The sequence below is a fragment of the Platalea leucorodia genome, assembly GCF_965183815.1.
Source record: "Platalea leucorodia genome assembly, chromosome: Z".
NCBI lineage: Eukaryota > Metazoa > Chordata > Aves > Pelecaniformes > Threskiornithidae > Platalea > Platalea leucorodia.
The window spans coordinates 3,441,119-3,462,157 of record NC_138858.1 but is presented as its reverse complement, the minus strand read 5'-3'; the positions used below and the strand labels follow the sequence as shown (position 1 = coordinate 3,462,157).

Genomic DNA, 21,039 nt, shown 5'->3' with positions numbered 1-21,039 from the left:
TGAAACCTTGTCTGCTGTACTCTAACCCTCAACAAGCTCGATTTATCAGAGAAGTTAAATGACTTAGTGATATGGGACCCAAAAATACACATCACACATGTACATGTACAGGGCCTATGTATAGGTTCAAGGCACACGAAGGTGAGGCAGAAGAAAGCTTCAGGAAAATGTTGTTTCATTCATCTGCATGGTTACTATAGGTGCTCCTCCTAAAAGCTGCTTCCTAATAGGTACTCCCAGGAGACTGCATATAAAGATCATCTCTTCTTGCTTTCTACATATAGAGCTATAGGAAAGAATGTGAAATTTCAGAGAGTAAATACTCTAAGTCTCTACTACTTGGCACCAAGAAAAAATGCCAGTTCCCTTCAAAACAGGCTGGATATTGACCTGGTTAGATACCTTGACACTTGCTTCCAGCTTTTTCTATTTCATTAATTTCACATAACCCCAAAAGAGAGTTTCCATGTCCCAGTCAAAAAATTAAATAAAACCAGCGGAGACATCTTCTGCATTATCGTAGCTTTAGGAGCTAGGAAACTAGAACATAATTGTCCAAGGTATTCTCCAGCACAGATGGTCAAGGCCCAAAGGCAGTCAAAATTCAGATCATAATATATGGACAACATAAAATAGGTATTAATCTAGAAAAGAGAAAAAGAAATGCCAAGTAAGGAAGTAACATTCAGTCTGGAAAATAAAACTCCAACTAAAAGCTCCTCTCAGCTGCATCAAACTGGTTAAGCAAGGTTTTTCATGAGAAATAAAAAAGGTTTTCTGTTTTTCTCTCTCTTCTAGCCCCTCCACTTCCATGGCAAACACTCAGCACCTTTGAGGCAGGCTGCCTGCCTGGCTATTTCTATGTTAATTTGTAACAGGAAACACCAAAAAAAGACAGAAAAAGAGGTAAATGCAGCACCTCTTCTACAAGAGGGAGCGCGTTTGTTCATTTCACTCGGGAAAGTTTTGAAATGACTCTTCTGCTTCAGGTCACTAGTCCTTAGGAAAGAAATATATATATGCCATCAAATTTGGATGAACACTTACAGCCTCTGCCAAGGAAACAGATATACGGATGTATCTTTATAAAAAACAATATTTAAACGATTTTTATAGCTGAAGAATTATTTACCAAAACAACAACTCACCACTTCATGAATGGATCGGTTGAAGCCATCATCCTCTGTAAGGATCAGCAAAATGATAAGAGCCATGTAAACATGGTGTGAATTCCTTTCTTCAACGTGATACAGAATTTCAAGAATTGGCAGAACCTTTAGGGGAGGAAAAAACGTGTGTGTTAGTTTAGTCTTCAAATACCTCAGACAATAAACACAGGAGACTCTAAACCTCCCGTGTATCACCCTGCCCTTAACAATATCACAGCAATTCCTCCCTCTTGAAATAACCACCCCTAAATAGTGACGTACAGTGTTCAAACACCTTCCATCTGTTTCATTCTGTCTCCACAACAGAGTCTAAACAAATTCTTTCTTGTGGTCAGACACAGAATTTCAATTCCTAATAAATGAGATTTCCAGCCATACCAGTTACGATAGGCTCTGAAAGCTTTAGTTCCTCTCTAGACTATGGGAAAATAAATTGTTAAACAAGATTTTCACCAGTTCAAGCAGGAAAACAAGTGTTTCTAACCATTTGTGCTACCACAAGCTTGGTCTGAAAGGACTTTCCTCATCAAATACAGCCAAGCATATTGCAGCTGAGGTGCACAGAGGCATTTTGAGACGTGAAACTCAAATCCCATTTTGGTATGTGGAGATAATCCCAGAAAAGAATCAGTTTGGGTTGGGTTAAGACTAGAAAAGGCCTGTTTTTCCAATTCTAGGTAATATGCAGCCAAAGAGAACTGACATTATGATGAGAGTTCAGCCCAAGGTCTTGCAACATTTCCACCAGGACAAACAGCTTAAGCCAAAGTCTTGCAATAATAATGAAAATGAGATTTCATTGCAACAGTAACCATACCTGAATGCTAGTCTAAAATTAATCCAGATGCAAACATTGTCTCTCTACCAACTGAAAATTAGCTTTCCACTGGCTCAGTACAACGTGGCTTCCCCAGGCTACAGAAATAGGCCTAAATCGCAAAATACCCTGGAAAAAGGAACTGGAGAAAACTCTCAATTCCAAGATAGCGGATGAGATGCAGAATTCGTTCCAAGAAGCTTCTAGACACCTAAAGACTTGCTGATTTTTCAAACAGGCTGAGTGCAGCAGGATGAATCATGTGAAACCTATTCTGGTGAGCGGCCAGGACACCGAGTGCTTCACAAGCCCCTGAAGTTACCAGAATGTTCTCTTACTATCAACCAGTCCAAAAACAGTTGGAACACATTAGAACACACAACAATTTCTATTAAAACCAATGAGATTGATCTAAACACTGCAGGCCACAAAACCTTCTGACAGATGTTTTGGCCAGGGTCAAGACAATACCACAACAAAAGCAGAGGCAAAAAATATTTACTCATCACAAACATCCTTCCTTTGCCATTTCAAAGGATCCTTCACAAACCTCTCTCTCTAGTTGAAACTGGAGTCTGTATCTTTGTGTTTTGTGAATACAGGTCTTGAGAGTAAAGACCAGGTTTTCCCTAGAATACCTACTTAGCAAATAGCAAAAAAAACATTAGTCCTTTTCCTTGGATGCGGGAAAAGGGACGCAAACATCACTGCATTAGTCCACTGTTCAAATTATTTCTATATCTCCAATATTTATATTGCACGTAGCTTTGCATTGCTTAAGCTGAAAGTCATTTCCAAGTCCAAGAGTTATGATAAGCTGCATATAGCAGGAAGCAATACAAAACGACCAAAGAATTGCGTTTACAACTTGACTTTGCAGGGAGAGCAACAAAAGTCTTTCTGAAGGTAACCAGTGGAACAACTTCTGAGTTTTTAAGACACCTCCCAAATACCCGTGTGTTCCTTCAGAACGGCCCAACATTTCTCCTCTGTCTATGCACATTAATATTAGGTCAAACTGTAGCTGAAAAAATGCATTCATGTCCTTTAAGTGCTCCAAGTCCTAAAAGCGTGTTGCTGCCAGCTACGTTAAAAAAGGGTACCTTGATTCTGACATTGAAACATTATAGACATTTCCAAAGGAGCCAATAGGTGAAAGTACTCTTGCTGAGATTTCAGCGTAGCTACTGAAACCACTGTCATGGTGAAGAGTGATTTGGCTCTCCAGATGGCTGCATTCAGCCTTCCTGCTCCAAACACACCTCGACAGCTTTTGAAACCCCTTCCCATCTCCACTCCCCTGGCCATGTTTTCCTTTCCATTCCTCTTTCAGACTTCTCTCCATCTACCTACCAGACCAAACTCAGGGAGGCAAACAGCAACTTAACTCTACCTGCCATTTCCAGATACAAACTGAATCAATGCATACAGTTTCCACAACCCTCTTAACACTTTTCCCTTTGTATACTGATTGCTGAGGTATGGACACCTTTAGGACAACTATTACGGTTCTCAGGGACAAGCCACCACTTAAACAAAGAAGAGTTAGGATATAAGATTAAATTAAAATTTCAATTATAATAAAATTTATCTAGAATTTTAACCATTTCTATACTTTTATGTTATGCACATACATTAGAACTTTTATATCTGCCTTACGCACCAGCATTGTCCAGCCACGTACCGAGAAGACCATAACCACTTCTTTTTGTATTGCTGTCCCTTTTATTCATAGTCATTGAACTGTCATTACTGGACTAGTACTAACACTCCTCCATCAGGAGCACCTTTTAACTGGCAAGACACAGCCACCATTAAAAAGCTACTTTTAATCCCCAAAACAAGGGGCAGGTAAAAACAGACACTGAAAATTGCAGGTGCTATATTCAGTCCAAGGTCAGGAACAGTTTCCCCAGCAGAGCTTTAAAATAGTCTGCCTTTGGTATACGACAAAATACAAGACCACATAGCCACACGAGTAACCTGCTTAAGCCAAATTTATACCACAGGAAAAAATACTGCTGTACCATCAGTTAATACGAATACATCATCACATACATTATTTCAGTCCAGACGTGTTGAGCAGCAACAAAATGTACAGCATACAGCAGTGCTGCACAGCTCAGCAGCCAAAGCAAACACATTCAACAGAAATAGCTTATTTCTCACAAGCAGGTATCTCACTGACACTGGCACTTTTCACCTGCAATATGGGTGTTAACTGCTCTTACAAACAGAAGAAAGCTCAGCATTCTCTCATCCACAGACCACGACACTATGTTTATGAAAAATTTTGCTAATTGCCCCCTATTTCACCAGCCCCACCACTTCCTGGAGAGCCCTTCCGAGTACTTTCAATAAGATCGCCAAATCCCAGATGTGAACACCCCTAACAGCATCAGATATTTAACCCAATTATTTTATATCATTATCGAAGTGACATGCTATAAGTTATGGAAGACACACAAACATCCTATTCATTCTACCAAGCAGACTGTTGTTATACAAGCAAAAAAGATGCATTGCCTTACTAATGATGAAGCATTATAAAGCACAACAGACAATGAAGTGATTTACATATAACTGACAGAGGTAGATTCATACACAAATGAGGAAGAAAGCTGAGACATTATCTATTACAACAGTTAACAAAAACACACTGAATCAATTTACAAATTAAACCGAAGTTACGAAAGAGCAGAGACGCATTTCAAAAACCCCTAGGAAATGTCACAGAACATCTGCAAGTGATGCTTCCCGGGCACCGAAACCGGGAAGTATTAAAATAGGGGAAAACAGAGCAAATGTGATGCACTGAGTGCAGTGAAACAGGAACAACCTGCAAAACCCCAGAAGTTGAAGATGAGCACTCAGCTGACTGCTGACCTGATCTCTCATACAGCACAGACTCTTATACTTCACCCAACTGCCTCTGTATGAAGAGGGCACTAACTTATGGCACATTTCTCCAAGAAGTCATCCACCCTCATTCAAAGATACCCATAGAGAGCACTGTTTTGCCTCTGAATTGATTACCTTCACTGTTTTGCTCCCATATCTCTAAGTTGTGGGATTCAACGTCCAGGCTTTAGTTCTTATCACACCTCTCTGCAAGCCGAGAGTCCTTTCTGTTCAAGGCTTTCCCCTTGTGAAGGCACGTACCCATCCTGACGCTTCTCAAGCTCTTTTCTGACCAAGTGAGCTAAGTTAGCTTTCTAAGCCTCTGACACTTTTGTTGTTAATTATAAAGCCAAAAAAGACAAAGTTTCTCTACACTCTCTCCATTTTTCCATAGCCTGTAAATGTTTTATGAAGTATGGTAGTACACCACCAGAACAGTATGCAGCATGTTAGCACCACTCTTGCAGTTGCCATATAGGGAAGGAAATAATCAGCTACGTTACTCCTGCCCCTTCGACTCGTTTACAAGCCCAAGACTGAATTAGCCCTTTTCACCACAGGGCTGTGATTAGGAGATCGTGATTTCTTTGTCCAGTAACCCTCCCACCCCCAACCCTTTCTCTGTCTGGCTCAGTCTGCGTTACTAAGCAATTAAAACTGCTCTTCCCAGTTAGATGCTGCTCATCCTTACCAACCAGCCCGCTAAAAACAAGAGGATTGGACAAAGATATCAGTAATGTGTCAGTAGTGATCACAAAAAGCAACAGTATGCATGAAGAGTAAAATGAGAGCAGACTGTTTCAAACTTTGGTATTTAAAAAAAAAAAAAAAAAAAAAAAATCAATCAAACATGCTGTTAACTTTTCAGTGATGCTTTTCTCAATTTTCTCAGCTTTTCCCACAAAGTGGTTAATGTTGCTGATTATTTCTGTGATTCTGGGATTTTATGATTTTTTTTTTTTTTTGAGGGGGAGGAAAGATTGTTTATAATATATGAATATATCCCACATCTAAGAGCATCTAAGTACGTGCATCTGGAGTTGTTTTGACACACGCATCTCATGCCTTTTCTAGAAGTTTTACAATATATCAGACATCATAATTATAAAACAATGCACACACCTAACCTTTATTTCTCTGAAGTAAACTGATATGGTTAGCAGCTGTGAAACTTGTTGTATCACATATTAACAGCCCAGAAAATTAAATATGACCATTTGTTCACAGAATTCATGCAAAATGACTCAGCCCTCACCTAGATAATCTGCAGCAGACTACACAGGAGTTCAGTCTTGAATCAATTCAGTATCAACCATCTCACCCGAGTTTGCCAACAGTGGCGTCTATCAACTCTGATTTTAGCAATACATCTGCTAGAAGTTGGACTGAGACCAAACTCATTCCGTATCTGCCATCAAACAGGCAAGGGATCTAATTATCTGGCATGATTTCAAATGTTAAAATGGAAAGGGTTCTCTATTCCGTTACCAATTCCCCTAGACATCTTATTAAAAGAATGCTTTTTAATAACTAAGATTTGTTAAAGTGGTTTGTAACATTACTAAACATAGTGGGGAGCATAAGCTAATTTATAACCTACAAAACTGTACCAGGTGTCTGTTATATTGGCTATTAACCACAATCCTATTTAAAGCAGCTACAAAGTCACTACGGTTGCATTTCTATAAAATCTGTCAGCTGCTCCTTGAGGAGTTTCAGTCTCAGGTCAACCCTGTAAGACATTTGGCATATTAGTCAAGTTACAGCTCATTTTGTTAACTATTATCCACATACAATTATTATATACATATATTATCCCTATTATCCCTATTTAAAAAAAAAAAAAAAAAAAAAAAAAGAATAGAATAGAATGATATCTGCTACCAGTTTCTTTACACATGCCCAGAGGCTAGCAAGTTTGACCCGGATCAGACAGTGGCACTGAGAAAGAGGGAATCAAAGACAGCCTGGTAGCTTTATCAGTACTATCTTTTACTGCAATATCATGTTTAGCGTCATACTCCTGAGATGACAAAATAAAAGTGAATAAGTGAGCCAGAACTGGTGAATAAATGAGTCAGAACCTACCGCCCCCACCGCCGAACAGGGGACACTGGCAGCTGGTGACACCCAAGCTTCCAGGACCAACCCCTAGTGATGTGTATAAGGCAAGCACAGCAATACTTACAAGATTTTCTATGTCCGTTCGTGCCAACACATATGTCCGTACATTGCTGTTTTGATGTAGAAGCATGTATAAAAGAAGAGTTGCTTGATCAGATTTCTGCTGCTCACACAAAGCTGTGTATAAACTGTTAAAATTAATCTGAAAAGCGTGTGGATTTGATGAAGAAAAAGCAGTGCTATCTGAAATAAAGAAATAAAAAAAAAAAAAAAATCATTAACAAATGCATTTACCATCCAGCTATTTGTTAACTTTATAAAGTCTCTCAGTGAAATATTTTATACGGACACCACAGTAAGGAGGAAAGAAAAATCATCCATGACTCTTATCACTGATGGTCATAAACCTTAATAGGGTCTCATGAAGGTTTGGCTGTGCCAAAAAGCTGAGGTTGTCCTCCCACATGAGCTCCAGTAAGACCCCTGCATCTGCACAAGACACTCCTCTTTTTTCATAAAGCTACTCTGTCCATCCAAATGGCTTCCACTGTCAGGAAGGCAGGCAATCCTAGGAGCTGCTGCAAGGACGGCAGCTGCAGTGCTTTCTCTGGAACCGGTTGCCCTGATGATTCATGTGTTTGCAAAACCCTGCACCCCGAACTTCCAGGCTTCGTTCAGTGGCACCGAGGTGGAGCATCTCCTTTCCACGTGCTGGCATGAATGGCAGTTGTGCATAGGCCAAGACTACCAGTATATTTTCAATGAAACATAGGTGCTGTCAGGACTTTAAAGATGCACGTGTGGTGGGGAGTTTAGTGGGTTAATTAAAATGATTTAAAACACCACGTCATATAGTCTAACATCCCTCAAAGTAACAGCAGTTTGTTCATGTTCACAATATAATCTGTGCCAGAGCTGGAAGTGAGAATAAAACAGATTTCTGTTCACAGAACCTTTTCACAAGAAGCTTTATCGGTTTCAACAAAAATTTCCATCAGCACAGAGCTCTAACATCTAGGATTTTACAGTGGAAATGGAAAAAGCAAGTGTGATGGTCAATGCACTCATACTCATGTCAGAAAGCCAGATTCATGTCCTTACTCAGTCTCCAGATCTCCCCAAGTCAGAGATTTTGCCTTTGGTTTCTTTACAAAAAAACCTTTGAGAGTGCAAGGTTTTGTTCCAGTGCAGAGCAGGTATGTTTCTCAACTCTCCAAAAGCTTCAAGGAAATTTGTATAAAGTATTTTCCTGTCCAGCTCTGTTGAAAAACATCCATTCAAAGTACGCATCTTCTGTGATGATACATGAAGTAGGACGAGTCTGCCTTTTTGAGCTGATTTATTTCAGCATCCTGGCAACTGAATACAAAGGCTATCTTTTCTGAGCACGCAAACAAGCTATGCATATGGAAAAATTACAGCAATTTCATGGCAACAGGATATTCTGGGAACAATAGCAGTTTGGATACTCAAGTATACTAAAGGTCTGGACTTAAAAATTTCTGTATTACTATAAACAAGATGTCCAAAGTTGAAGAATTTAACTAAAATTCCTTTGTTCCCACAATAACAGACTACAGATTTCCGAATTGTTTATCATTTATTAAAAACGCATTAACTTTGGAAAGCTCTGCTGTATAAAACAGCATTACAATACTACTACTCCTGCACAGCGATTTGTGGACAGAAGGGATTTTTAAGGAGAGGAAGAAAAGACTCAAAAGGATAACGGAAAAAACAACAATGCAAATCTCAAACCCTGCTTTTTTACAAGTCATTTAACAAGCAAGTGGTATTACAATAGCCTGCATGCTAGGCAGCAACTATTGCACTTCATTGAAATCTTCCTTTTTCCTCAAATCCCAAAAGATTTCTCAGATATTATAGACTTGCACCACCATGGAAAATGGTGAGAACAGTGTCACCATACGTGTGCCCACGGGCAGCAACCATGAGCCAAGACAAATCTGGCTCTTAAATGGGTACTCCCCTGGTTTCCCACCAAACTTTTCCACTCTTCTGGAGGAATCTCTGTGCCGGTAGGGACTGATCACAAAATGCTCCCTTTCTTTTTAGCCCGTCTTCTTAGCAAAGTTTCTAAATAGCTTTCAGTATGGAAGAATGTGGTAGTTGTCACAGATTTTGAACATCTCCACCCTCTTTGGAAGGAAAAAGTGCTTGGAAGACCTGCAGGAGCCCCAGAGGAGCCCTGGCTCCCACCGGGTTTCTGGGGGCCCGGCAGAGACGGCGTGCCGGGGAGCTGTGGCTTCTCTTGGCCTGGGCGAGGGGCGACGGCTCCAGCCATTCAGCTGAAATCAGCAGGAGGCACTGAAGCAAACGCTTCTCCTTTCTGCAGGAGTTGGAAGGCACGGCCGCACACAGAGAGGTGAGACGCAGCCCATCGGCGATGGAAACCCTGCCCCTCCCCAAAACGACGTACCAACAGGCAGGGGAGAGGCCAAAGCCTGGCTTTTCTGAACTACCGTTTCTGCCCCCACGCCCCCTTCAATCACTGATTGTCATTATGGACCGATTGGTTTAAAACCATCCTGCTTCAGGCCAGTATTTCTCTTTCCTGGGGAAAATTTGGATGTAGACAGCAAAATCGGATCAATTCAACATGCTCCATTAAGCAGGGAGCTGATGCCACAGTTCCTTAGCTGAGCAGTGTCCATTGACTTTCAGGCTTCACTTCTGTGGATGTTTAAACTGTGCCACTTATATTTATAGCACGTCACTATCAGTTTTATTAAAAGATATTTAAAAAACTGTTAAAAAAATTCTAAACAGTATTAAAGAACCTAACTTATCAGCAACAGCAGCATATCCTGTATTATTCTAAAGAACATGAAACTGACCAACAGAAAAATTAAACTATTCTAGACCATATAGAACAAAGAAAACTATCCTGAATTTTATTAGTTTTGTCCCAATTAAATGATATAAATTACTTCAACAAAAAAGCCAGTTTTCATTTTATAGTCACATACTATAGATCATTATGACCGTAACCAGCCTTTCTTTTACGTATCATTCTCCTCTCGCTAGCCCCTCAGAATGTTCACAGGAATCAAATTTAATCTCAGTTATATGAGTATTGCTAGTGGAAACAAGTTTACGGGAAACAATAAGTCATTCTACAAACATAGACATCTAGAGAAAAAATGGCTGTTCATGCTACTTTTGACATAGAATAAGTTCTTTTAAAATTTTACAATGATACATGTATAACAGCTTTCAAGAAATACATTAATAGTTACTGATGACATGAAACAAAGTCAACCAAAATAAAACATTCATAGAAGTTTGCAGTTTATAAAACAGTACAAAACAAAAACTATATCAAGAATTTGATCTCAATTGCCTGTAAACAGTATCCAATAAATCAAAGGGGCATGTTAGGACTAAGCGTTCTCCTTATGAGAACAATCCTCCATCCTCATAACCCAAAAAAATTTCCTAGATAAAGTGAATGAATTTAGAGCTCAACCTGCTAAAAACTTAATGGTTAGAGGAATATAAAAACTGCCCCCAAATAAAGTGAATAACTCAGAGGTATTGATGCAGCTTCCCAGGTTATCGTGCAGCACCTGAGCTGTGCTGGGTAGCTCTGTGCATGCTGCCAACCTGCATAAAGCCAACCCCATGGCTAAAACTTGAAGAGATTTAAGTGTATGGATAAAGTATACATGAAAGAAAGCACACTGCCTGCAAGCTGAGCTATCTAGATAGCCCAAGCTGTGTTAGGGCATTACTGCGTCCCAGGCAAGACCCTCTGCAGCAGGGCACTGTGAGTCAGCACAGCATCGCACCCGCAGTGACCTGATACAGGGACTGGAGCCAGCCTTCTCAAAACCCAGGCAAGCACTGAAACAACTCCGAAACTTCCCGTATATAAAAGTCTCATGAAAGCGTTTACATTAACCAGCTCCTCCTCACACTGGCAATACAAGAACACAGTTAGCAAATCAATCCAGTTAGCAATTCAATTGCTTCTCTTAGCTCTAACCAGCATGACTCCAGCTAAACAGAATTTCCCCAAGTGCTGTAGTTTTAGAGGACTCCTGCAAACTCTTGGATAACTGACCTACTTATAGGTCAGTTTTATTTATATTTTATGAAATTCTGAAGCTTTCTAGAACTTCTCAAGTCTGAAGGAAAGAGTATCCTTCTCCCCCTACCCCTTCAATTAAGTTCCAGCAGCTGAGGAACTCCATCTCAAAATTGCCAGAAGAAAATATACTATTACTGCTCTTTCACAGGCTGGCTGGAAGGAAAACAAATTTTGGAAAGAGAACCTCTAAGTAGTCACAGCAACTTAACACTTCATTTTCATCAGTTCATGCTTAGAAGTAAGAACAGATACAAACCTTGCGTGTTCTTGAAGGACATAATAGCTTGCCTGTAGGGATTCGGTGTATCTGGAGCATCGGTCAGATTAGCCAAGACCAGCAGAAGCAGTAGGCTCTGGTTAGCTAGAGGGGAGCACTGCTCCAGCTGCGGCGTTGGTTTACTCCCCACCCCACCTAGTGTGAAGACTGTCCACAGGCCAGCTAGAGAGAAAAGACAAAAAAATATTATGTCTGTTCATGTTTTAATGAACAAAGCTCCTTTAGAGGAAAGGACAGCATCTAAGACACAGGTAGAGAGAAGAGGGAAAAAAATTCACCCCTGTACAGTGAGATGACAGGTCTGGCTACTTGACTGCTCAAAATGAAAATTTCAGGAGTCACACAGCAGTGAGCACGGAGAAGTGGGAACTGAAAGATTACTGGAAATTCAGGAAAATTAAGTCATAGGAACATACAAAATTAGGAGAGGTGAAATGAAAGCATAGGTTTGAAGGAGAGAACGTTAAACACAGAGCAGATACCAGTGAAGGATTCATGTAGCAATCTTGATAACACTAGCATACTAAGAGAGGAAAAGGAGCTTGTATGTTGCCTTTTTAATAAAACCAACTTGGTCCATCATGCAGCATTTTTCTCATGTATTCTATTTTTAATAAACTCAGCATATTTTAGGCAAAACACAGTAAGAAAAACTAATACTGCTTAAACTAGAACCTCCAGATTGAGAATCCTGTAGAGATCATCATCATTGCTCATTATTGTGGGTAGACAACATAATAGCAAATAAACTTCTGGAGAAAAAAAAGACAGGATCAACAGCAATTTAAATTTAAATTTTAAGGTATTATTAAACTCAGCCTTATATTTTTGGATTCCTACGGAAGATGAAACACCTTGAAAAAGCACTCCAGTTGGAAGTACTCACACTGCTCTGAAATTCCTTTTTAAGAGATTGCATAGAAAACGTAAAGGTATGGAAGTACACACTGTTTACAATAATTTGCAGTTAAAAACCTACTTAAAAAGAAATAAAAAGTTTGAAGTGACAAATCACTATTGATACTGTCAAAAAAAACAGACTGATGGATTCCTCTTGGGTAAGCAAGTTTTTTTTTGTCTCACAACTGCCTCGAAAATGCCCATGTAACAAAGCACCAAAACTTCATTCATTTTAGACCGCAAAAATGTATTAGGTACAAAAATGTATATAGCTTATTATTGCGCACCAGTTCTCAGTTCTTTGCTCACTAGCTATAGGTAAGAATGCGTGTTAGAATACCCCCCCTTTATGTAGGTGCACATGTATAGAATCATAGAATCATTAAGGTTGGAAAGGACCCTTAAGATCATCGAGTCCTATGGTGCATGTACAACTCCAGTACTGCACCTGAAGGCTGCTCATTAGAACTCTCATTATCATACTGCTTAAACTTTGACGTTTGAGCCTGAAATGCAGAGTCATTTTCATACTTAATCCTTACAGCATTAAAAAAAATTAACTCCAATACTAAACTCCTGCATTTGAAATTCCTGTTCCTAATTACGGCAGTGTTGGTGAAACAAGTTGACCAGCTACATGCTCAAATACTGATTAACAGGAGACTGGAAGGGAGAAGGGGCAGCAGGGGAGGATTAGACAACTCCCCTCAGCCCTCTCCAACAAGTTCATAAATCCATATTTCCTTGCCAGCACTCATGAGACTGTATTACACTGGGGGGGGGGGGGGAAGAAAAGTACCAAAGCTGAAGCAGAGATGCTGCAGACTCAGCGTTACTGGGGAAAAAGTCAGGGGAAAGGATAAAACTTGTGTCCCCGATGGCTATGGTGGCACATGACAACTTCAGTGTCTCTGGGCCTTTATCACATCTGGGCTCCTGATATATTCCCAGGTGATAAGAAGCAGCCCCTGCCAATCACGTTGGATTATATTCGTCCCCAAACGCCTGCTTAGCACTTAATTTATTTGAGTGTATCTTGAAATTTTATGGCAGAGACTGAGCATTTCATCAAATTATTCATTTAATAGGTCAAAGTCTTGAATTATACAGCATAACAGTAAGAAATAATCTCAACTTTAAAAAACCCCTAAATTCTTATTGTATTCTTGTAATAAGAAGCACTATAATTACAGCCTTTTTAGCAAAAATTTCCTGTTACATTAACAATCCTTCATCACCATGTTTTTGATCCGCTGTCCTTAAATCAGAACAAAGCTGAATAAAAATGCTGACCATGAGGTTAGCTTTTAAACTCACATGAGTTATTCAGATAGGTAACATGCCAAGAAAATCTTTTAAAATAACTGAAATAATTATACAGTTACCATCGTTTGTTAAATGACTTCAAATTCAGCACATTTCCTCTCTCAAAGTAAAAATTTAGTGTAGTTCTCAGCTAGGCCAGGATTTTTAATTTTCCACTACCCCACCCTTCTGTGACTGGCATCTGCCATTACTACACCTTTCCTCAATAGTTAGGAAAAGAGGGATATGGACAATATACTGGCGAGTAAGTTGAATCTTCCACCAGGGAGAATGAGGTAATTATGTCCAAGAGAAATCTACACATTCATATACAACCCAAGTAACCTCCTGAAGTTGTCTCTCTTGTTGGCAAGTGTATCCTCCAGAAAAACAATCCCATGCTAATGGGTTCACAATATTGCTTTCAGTTCCAAAATGCAATGTCAAATTAGGTGCTAAGTATTGGTTGGTGCTCCCAATGTACTGAAGTTAAAAGACATTTCTAAGGAACATATTGTTTCTGATCATTAACAGCAGATTAAAGTGCTAAACACATGAAGAGCTTAGGAGGACAGAGAGATAAGTAGTCAGTGTTTCTAGTTGTATTCTATATGCTCATAATATTTGAAATATCACATTGCTACATCTGCTTTTACATTAACATACATTTCAAAATTACTAAGGTACATTTAAGTTTTCTAGCACGAGAAGCAAAACTAAAGTAATGCTGCAGCCCCTTAGAAGCTCACCTCACCATCTTCTTTTCAGATCTAAAATTACAGTCAACAAAAAACTAAATATACAAAGAATATACACTGATACAAAAAATAAATGCCCAGAATCACACTTCAGGTTCTGCTTTACTGGAACATCATGGAGAAACAGAATAAAAGGAAGAAAATCTCATGTTTAAAATTCCTGTTTAAGCCAATAGCATAGCTATAGGTAGCTGTAACTGTACTAGTGCTGCCTAGCAGCATTAAAAGCATGGAATAAAATTTACTTAGACACTTTAACATATAGTGCTTGGATTTCTTTCACATTTAAATTTCACTTTAAATTTCATTTATTCCTATTCATTTGTCATTTTAGTATATATCCCAAGGGAAATACAAACCAGAGAAGTTTTCTTAAAGCTTTCTATGTCTCTGGGCAGTGGCAAAGATGAGCTACAATTCTCAAAACTAATCAACTGAGATGTGAAAATGATGAAGGGGATGGATTGCCTGCAATAGCATTGCGACCCAAAGAGCTTCTGAAGCTCTATAAACTCTGAAAAAGCTCTACATTACCCAATACTCACTGGTGCTAATTGTAAGTGATGAAGTTAATAATCCTTAACCCTAAAACAGTCTTTTCAGTGTTTATGTATTTGGATCACTTATTCCATCTACAGAATTTACTTTTTTCTGCAAAATACTTGTAATCTATTTTTAATTGCAATTCTTTAATATAACTTTATTTCTTGACTCAATTCCACATGGAACCACATTACTAGAATTTTTGTCAATTAGAGAAATATTTAAAATTTGCCAGTTATTTCAGGCAAATACAAAGATACTTTGAGAAGGAAGAGACTTTTACCTTTACAACAGAATGACCAGATTGCATTTTTTCCTTCTCTTCCACAAAACTGCCCATCACAGCTTCTTTTTTCCCTATTCATACAATTCTATATAAGGCACAGCAAGGAAACCAGGTCTTGCTTAAGAGCAAGATATGGTTTTTCGCAACAGAGAATCTGAGGTCTTCTGTAAGGTGGCTAGAAACACTGTGCATAGACGTGAAAACAAACCCAAGATTTTAATCTAGTTTGACAGTCTGTGGAACAACACTTAATGGCAAAATGAAGTTATGACACATTCATCAAAAAAAGAACTTTCTTTCACCAGACTTATTTAATGTAAACACAATTCTGCTGAAATCTCAGTGTAATGCTCTGGTCTCTCTTACACAACAACAACAAGACTCAATAAGGTTCATGTTTGTACCTACCTGGAGAACAGTTTAAATGCACTTATTTACTTTCATGTGACTAAGCAACATTTTAAGAGCTTCATTTTAAAGACATTTTAAAACCAAAAAACAGGTAGGAACACAGAGGGTACTTTAAAAATTTACTCATTATAAAGCATTGAAATTTATAGCCAACTGAACTTCTAGCACTGCATACCATTATTTCAAGTTAGTATATCAACAAACTGTGAGCTATGAATTTTCTTGGGATATTTATTAAACTAGTTGTAATTCTTCCACAAAACACATCTTATTCACTTTCCAACCTCCAGTGTAAAGGCTTGGAAGATAAACCCTCTGAGCTCCCTCCTCAGAAAGAGCATTGAATTAATGCAGAGAAAACTGATATTACTTATTTCAAAGTAACTTTCTGGAAAAAGGAAATTTTTTTTTAATTTTTTATTTAATATCAGTTGCAAAATGCAATCATATTAATAATTGAACTTCACCCAGTTTTCCTTTGAATGGCCTGTCCTTCATTGAGTTTAAACATAGGTGTTAAGTTCCAGTTAATGCTGGCATAGCCTTTTTTTTGAGCGTGCTTATTTCTCTCATCACTGGAGCTTGGTAGCAGAGCAGATCCTTTCCTCATTACCCCATACACACAACCTAAGTCCTATCATACATCATTAGCATCCTGCCAATGATTTTTATTGCTTTTGAAACTATTTTGCAGAGTGCACCAGATTGAGGTGCAGCCCCAGGCTGCTTTCAAGACTGAAAAGGAAGAAATAAGAATTTTGGCAGACATGAAGATCTTCAAAAGATCTTGATCTCTTCCTGTCATTTTAGCATTTCCAAAATGACAATCCTGCTCCCTTGTTGCAAAAATGGAAAGAACACAAGTAGATGAGTAGTCAGTAAAAAAGGCGTTAAATATCAGAAAGAAAATCCAACCACAAAAAAACCCCACCAAATAGAACAGATCTAACCTAAGTTTCAGTAATCTGTTTAAATCAAGTCCTAGCTCCACACCCTGCTTTCCTATTTATGAAACTTTCAGCATCCAGATGACTGTTCAATGCTGCAACAACGTCTAAGGCAGCAGTAAATATAGATTATGAAGAACTAAAGCAAAAGTGATTTTCATTGCATCTGATTGATACCATCGTGTACTTCCTCCACCAAAACCAGTGAATAACGTCTTATTCAAAAACACTACAATTAGTATTTCATTCTTATTGCATTCAAGAAGCAGCTTTGGGAACTTGAGAGTTGAGGGTTTTTTTTATTTAATGTTTATTATGTGTGTCAGACTTCTTAAGTCAATTCAATGGTTCTCACATTGTGGTCTGATGAACACTTTCTGGTGGCCCATGGAGAGCTGGCAGTTCACGTTGTGCTGGCTCTTGTCCTTGTTTCCAGCTGCTACATTGTGTTAGAAGAAAGCTAAAAATACATAAATACTTTCCTACGATTACTTCTCCATGTAAGCAATTTCTCAAGTTGCCACGGGGATGTTATGTGATAATGAATGGGAGAGGAAAAAGTGGTCCATAGAGTCATAAATGGGAGAGGCTGGATCAGTGAAGCAACTGCTATATCAAGATGCAGTTCACATAATATCTCAAGTCAAAGTCCTTTTTTACTTCAGAAGCAAATCCCTCACATCTCAGGTCTTTATTTAAGCAACTTAAAACTGCTAATTGTAAGGAGCACCGGGTATACTTGCTTAAAAGTCTATAAAATCAGCAGCTACATTAATTTTAGGAAAGTCCCATTGCAAGTTTTTGGAAGATTTATTACAGGAAGAAACTAGCAAAGCTGAAATATAGGAAATACGGAATAATTTTTATGTGGTTAACGAACCCGCATGTTAAGTATTCCATCCTCAAGCAACATTAAACTCAAAAGGAGCATGAACATGCTGATGTACACACAAACCACAATCTGACTGAAAAAGTGGATCTGATTACACTAGATTTTTTAGGAAGGGAAATTATAAAACTCAGAAGCATAAAAACGGCTGTCCTAAATATTGGAGTAACTTTTTGTTTGAAGTTAACTTTTTTATTGCAGTAACTTTTTCAGCTGACAAGTTCTTATAAATGATAGATTTTTGCAACATTATACCTGACATAGTAATCCAAATGACAAAAGCAACCATTTTTAATTTTCAGCAATATTTTTCATGCTTTCCACTGTCTGGCATTAGACTGACAGACTTCTCCCAAGCTAGCTTGCGACAAAGAAGGAAAGATGTTTTAAAAACAACTACAAACGAATAGTTTCTGGGTGACACACAGTCTAGTAAAATAAATTCACACTTTAAATACTGGTAATACTGGTAGGATAGATGGTTTCTAAGTCCTCAGCAGGCTGCGGCAAGATATCACACGTGGGATATACTAAATTTAAAAGCTGGTGTGCAGTGCTGTAAGCATTTTGAGACAATAGCTACGTACCAGTCCATCTTGACTATTTACTGTTTGGAATATAGGAACAGTAAAGGATGTATATCAGAGTAAATGCATGATCAGTTGAAATAGCATATCTAGGCTTAAAATCCTATCAAGGTATCACTTAGTCCTTGGTGCAAAGTGCTGCGCAAGGTCAAAGTCACGCACATCTCAACAATTTACACAGTGGATTGCCATGGGCTTTATTTCAGGTGTTTTATTGTATTTCATGTGCTTTATTATTATTATACTTCATTTTCAGTATTTAATTCCTAAATACTACAGAAAAGTAACTGCAATACTATAGAAAGATTAAGAGCATATTTTAGATGACGTCTTTAAATGTTTAAAAGAAAAACTGTAGAAGACATGTTTTAAAACCAAGTTATTTTCTTCTCATCAAATCAGTGCAACAGAACCACTAATACTAGCTCATTGAAATATATGACCAAGTACAACTTATTTGTTTGAGGTTTTTCACACCTAATAATACTACTCTAACAGAGACAAGTATTTCATGCTGCTTGCCAAAACCAGCAGAAGGTAGCCATTTCTGTGAAGCCAAGCTCTGCAGCACAAACTCTGCTGCCTGCCCCAGGCACAGCGCCGTTCATGTCTGTGTATATCTGTATTTTTAAAATGCACCCCAGGCACCTGATTTTTGCCTGTGCTCATTGCTCCCAGCAATGCTGCAGCAGAATGGGACAGCTGCAGGGAACGGCTGAGCTATAGGAGTGACTGGAACAAAGTCAGCCCAGCAAATCTCCAAATAAACTCTCCGAAAGCCGCAGGAGCAAGAAGCACCAGCGTGTCGGAGGAAGCCGGGGCCGTGATGTCATTAACACATTCTGGAAGCCGTTTTACAGGAAATGAATCATGGAAGCAAGCGAAATGCGAAGACCTATTAGGTAACCGTGTTCGTCCCCTACCCATGCAACAGCATTCCCTCCAGTACATTTTGTTATTCTATCCAGTCCAATTTTAAGGGACTAGTAATGGAGCTTGAACCACATCCTTTGGGAAGAGTGTTCCATAATCTAATAAACCTCAATGTTCAGATTTTTTTCCTAATATTCAGCTTAAGCATTACTTTGTTCAACTTCATCTACTTATTCCTATAAGTGGTTCTATGTAATACCATAAAACATTTCTTCCCCCGTTCAGTGGTTACAGCCTTTAAATAAAAGGCACAGTCATGTCTCCTTTGTTGCCTAGCCAAGTTATATACACAGATTTTTCTTTCCTTTCTTTGACAGTCTTTTCCACTTTGCTTCCTGCGATTAATCCCAGCTCCAACACTTTGCGCAACCTCTCAAACATCACTACACTGAAAAAGATTACATACACTAAACTGCATAGATTTAATATAATAAACAACCATATTCCTCAATTCACTGCAAAAATAGTGTTTATTTCATTTAAAACTATCTATCCGCTTTTTTATTGCTAGATCTCAGGAGTTCTTATTGTGACATCTAAAACGATACAGGCTTTTTTCAGGGCAGGAGCCCCATCTTTGCCATTAGATTGCCTAACACTTCTTTTTTTTATTGTTTTGAATTTCAAAATAAGGAGAACACCACCTTATCCCAAAAGCTTGAAGCTCAGTTGCAGACCTGCAGTCCCATCAAAGCTTTTGACACCATGGCTGTATCAGAAACGTATAAAGACACCTCCAAAAAAATTTTGTCTGAAAAACCACAGAAACATTTATAAACCAAGTCAACACCTTTAAACTGTCTCACTGAAGTTATATGTTTAACATTTCCAGATGGGGTCTACTTCTCTTACTTGCAGACAGATGCTGAAGAATAGGATAGCTTTGTTAGCTGGAAACCTCTGAAGACAATTTTAGTATCTGTAACGCGAATCTGAGTAGTAGACATATCTGGTGACAGACACCTTGAAGAATTAAGTAAAGCAAATTACGTATCACATTCCTGAGTCAAAAGGCTATGAAGTTGCCAAATAAACCTGGAAATAACTCTAATAAGCCATTAATTCACTTCAAGAAATACATTTAAAAAAAAAAAATCTATAGAAAGGGAACATCTTAAACAAGGAAGGAAAATCTTCACATTTTTATTAGCTTCACGCCTGGCCCACTGCTGCAAACACCTGTTTCAACTCCTCTGGACACAAGCAATACAATTTCTGAGATTGAACAATATTTCTGCTGCACATTTGAAGGCTGTCCAGTATAACTGAAGCTGCAAATGTGACCACAATATATAAAAAAAAAATTAAGCTTTTATGGTATTATATAAGAACACAATACCACAGTATTATGACTATTTGAAACCTGGGAAACTAAGTGCAAGCTAGAAAAGAATAGTGTGAAAGAGAGGAAAACGTATGAGAAATGTGGGAAAAACTGCAAATCCACCCAGTGTTGGATTCAGTTGTACAACAGTCTGACTCAATCCGCTATCAGCCTTGGGCCAGCAAACCTCAAGCGGGCAACAAGCTCACATAGCGAGAATTAAAAAAGGAGTTGTTGGGTGTTGGGTTTTTTGGGCTTTTTTGTTTTGGGTTTTTTTTGCTGGTTTGGGGCGGGGGGGCGGTGTTGCTCTTTTTTTGTTTGTTTGGGGGGGGATTTTGGTCTTTTTTTTTTTTTTAAATAGAAGACTCCTCTGGCTTTTGCCCAGGGTACGGTGCTGGTACTTTATTGTTGTGGTCAGAATGGGAGGAAGCACAGTGAATGTGTATAATCCCACTGACAGTGGGATTTTCAGTAACATTTTTTGTCAATCAGACAAAACTGGGGACAGAAACAGATATGGAAACATGTTCAAGAAATATCTTGGCAAAGTGAGAGCAACCTTTATTTGTAGCATTTATTTTGACAACAAAACGATCAAGCTAGTCCACTGAAGAAAAACACTACCAGGACCAAACCGATGGATCAAAGAAACCAGATGAAGAGGATGGAAAAGACAGAGAAGTTTTATAAATTGAGTAGAAAGCAAGAAATAATTTTTCAGAGCATAAGATCAGAGGATGATTCAGGCTGGAAA

At 38.6% G+C, this 21,039-nt stretch overlaps 1 protein-coding gene across 8 annotated transcripts in view; it reads right to left on the bottom strand.

Moving 5' to 3' along the window:
* Positions 1-21,039, bottom strand: part of LOC309602830 (dymeclin) — a 222,469-nt gene that overhangs the window by 124,775 nt on the left and 76,655 nt on the right. For all 8 annotated transcript variants that reach the window (XM_082336826.1, XM_082336825.1, XM_082336822.1 and 5 more), the window contains 3 exons: positions 11,382-11,564; positions 7,076-7,254; positions 1,149-1,274 (listed from right to left, as the gene is read on the bottom strand). In XM_082336826.1, coding sequence (XP_082192952.1) covers positions 1,149-1,274; positions 7,076-7,254; positions 11,382-11,564 — 488 coding nt within the window. The remainder of the gene's footprint in view (positions 1-1,148; positions 1,275-7,075; positions 7,255-11,381; positions 11,565-21,039) is intronic.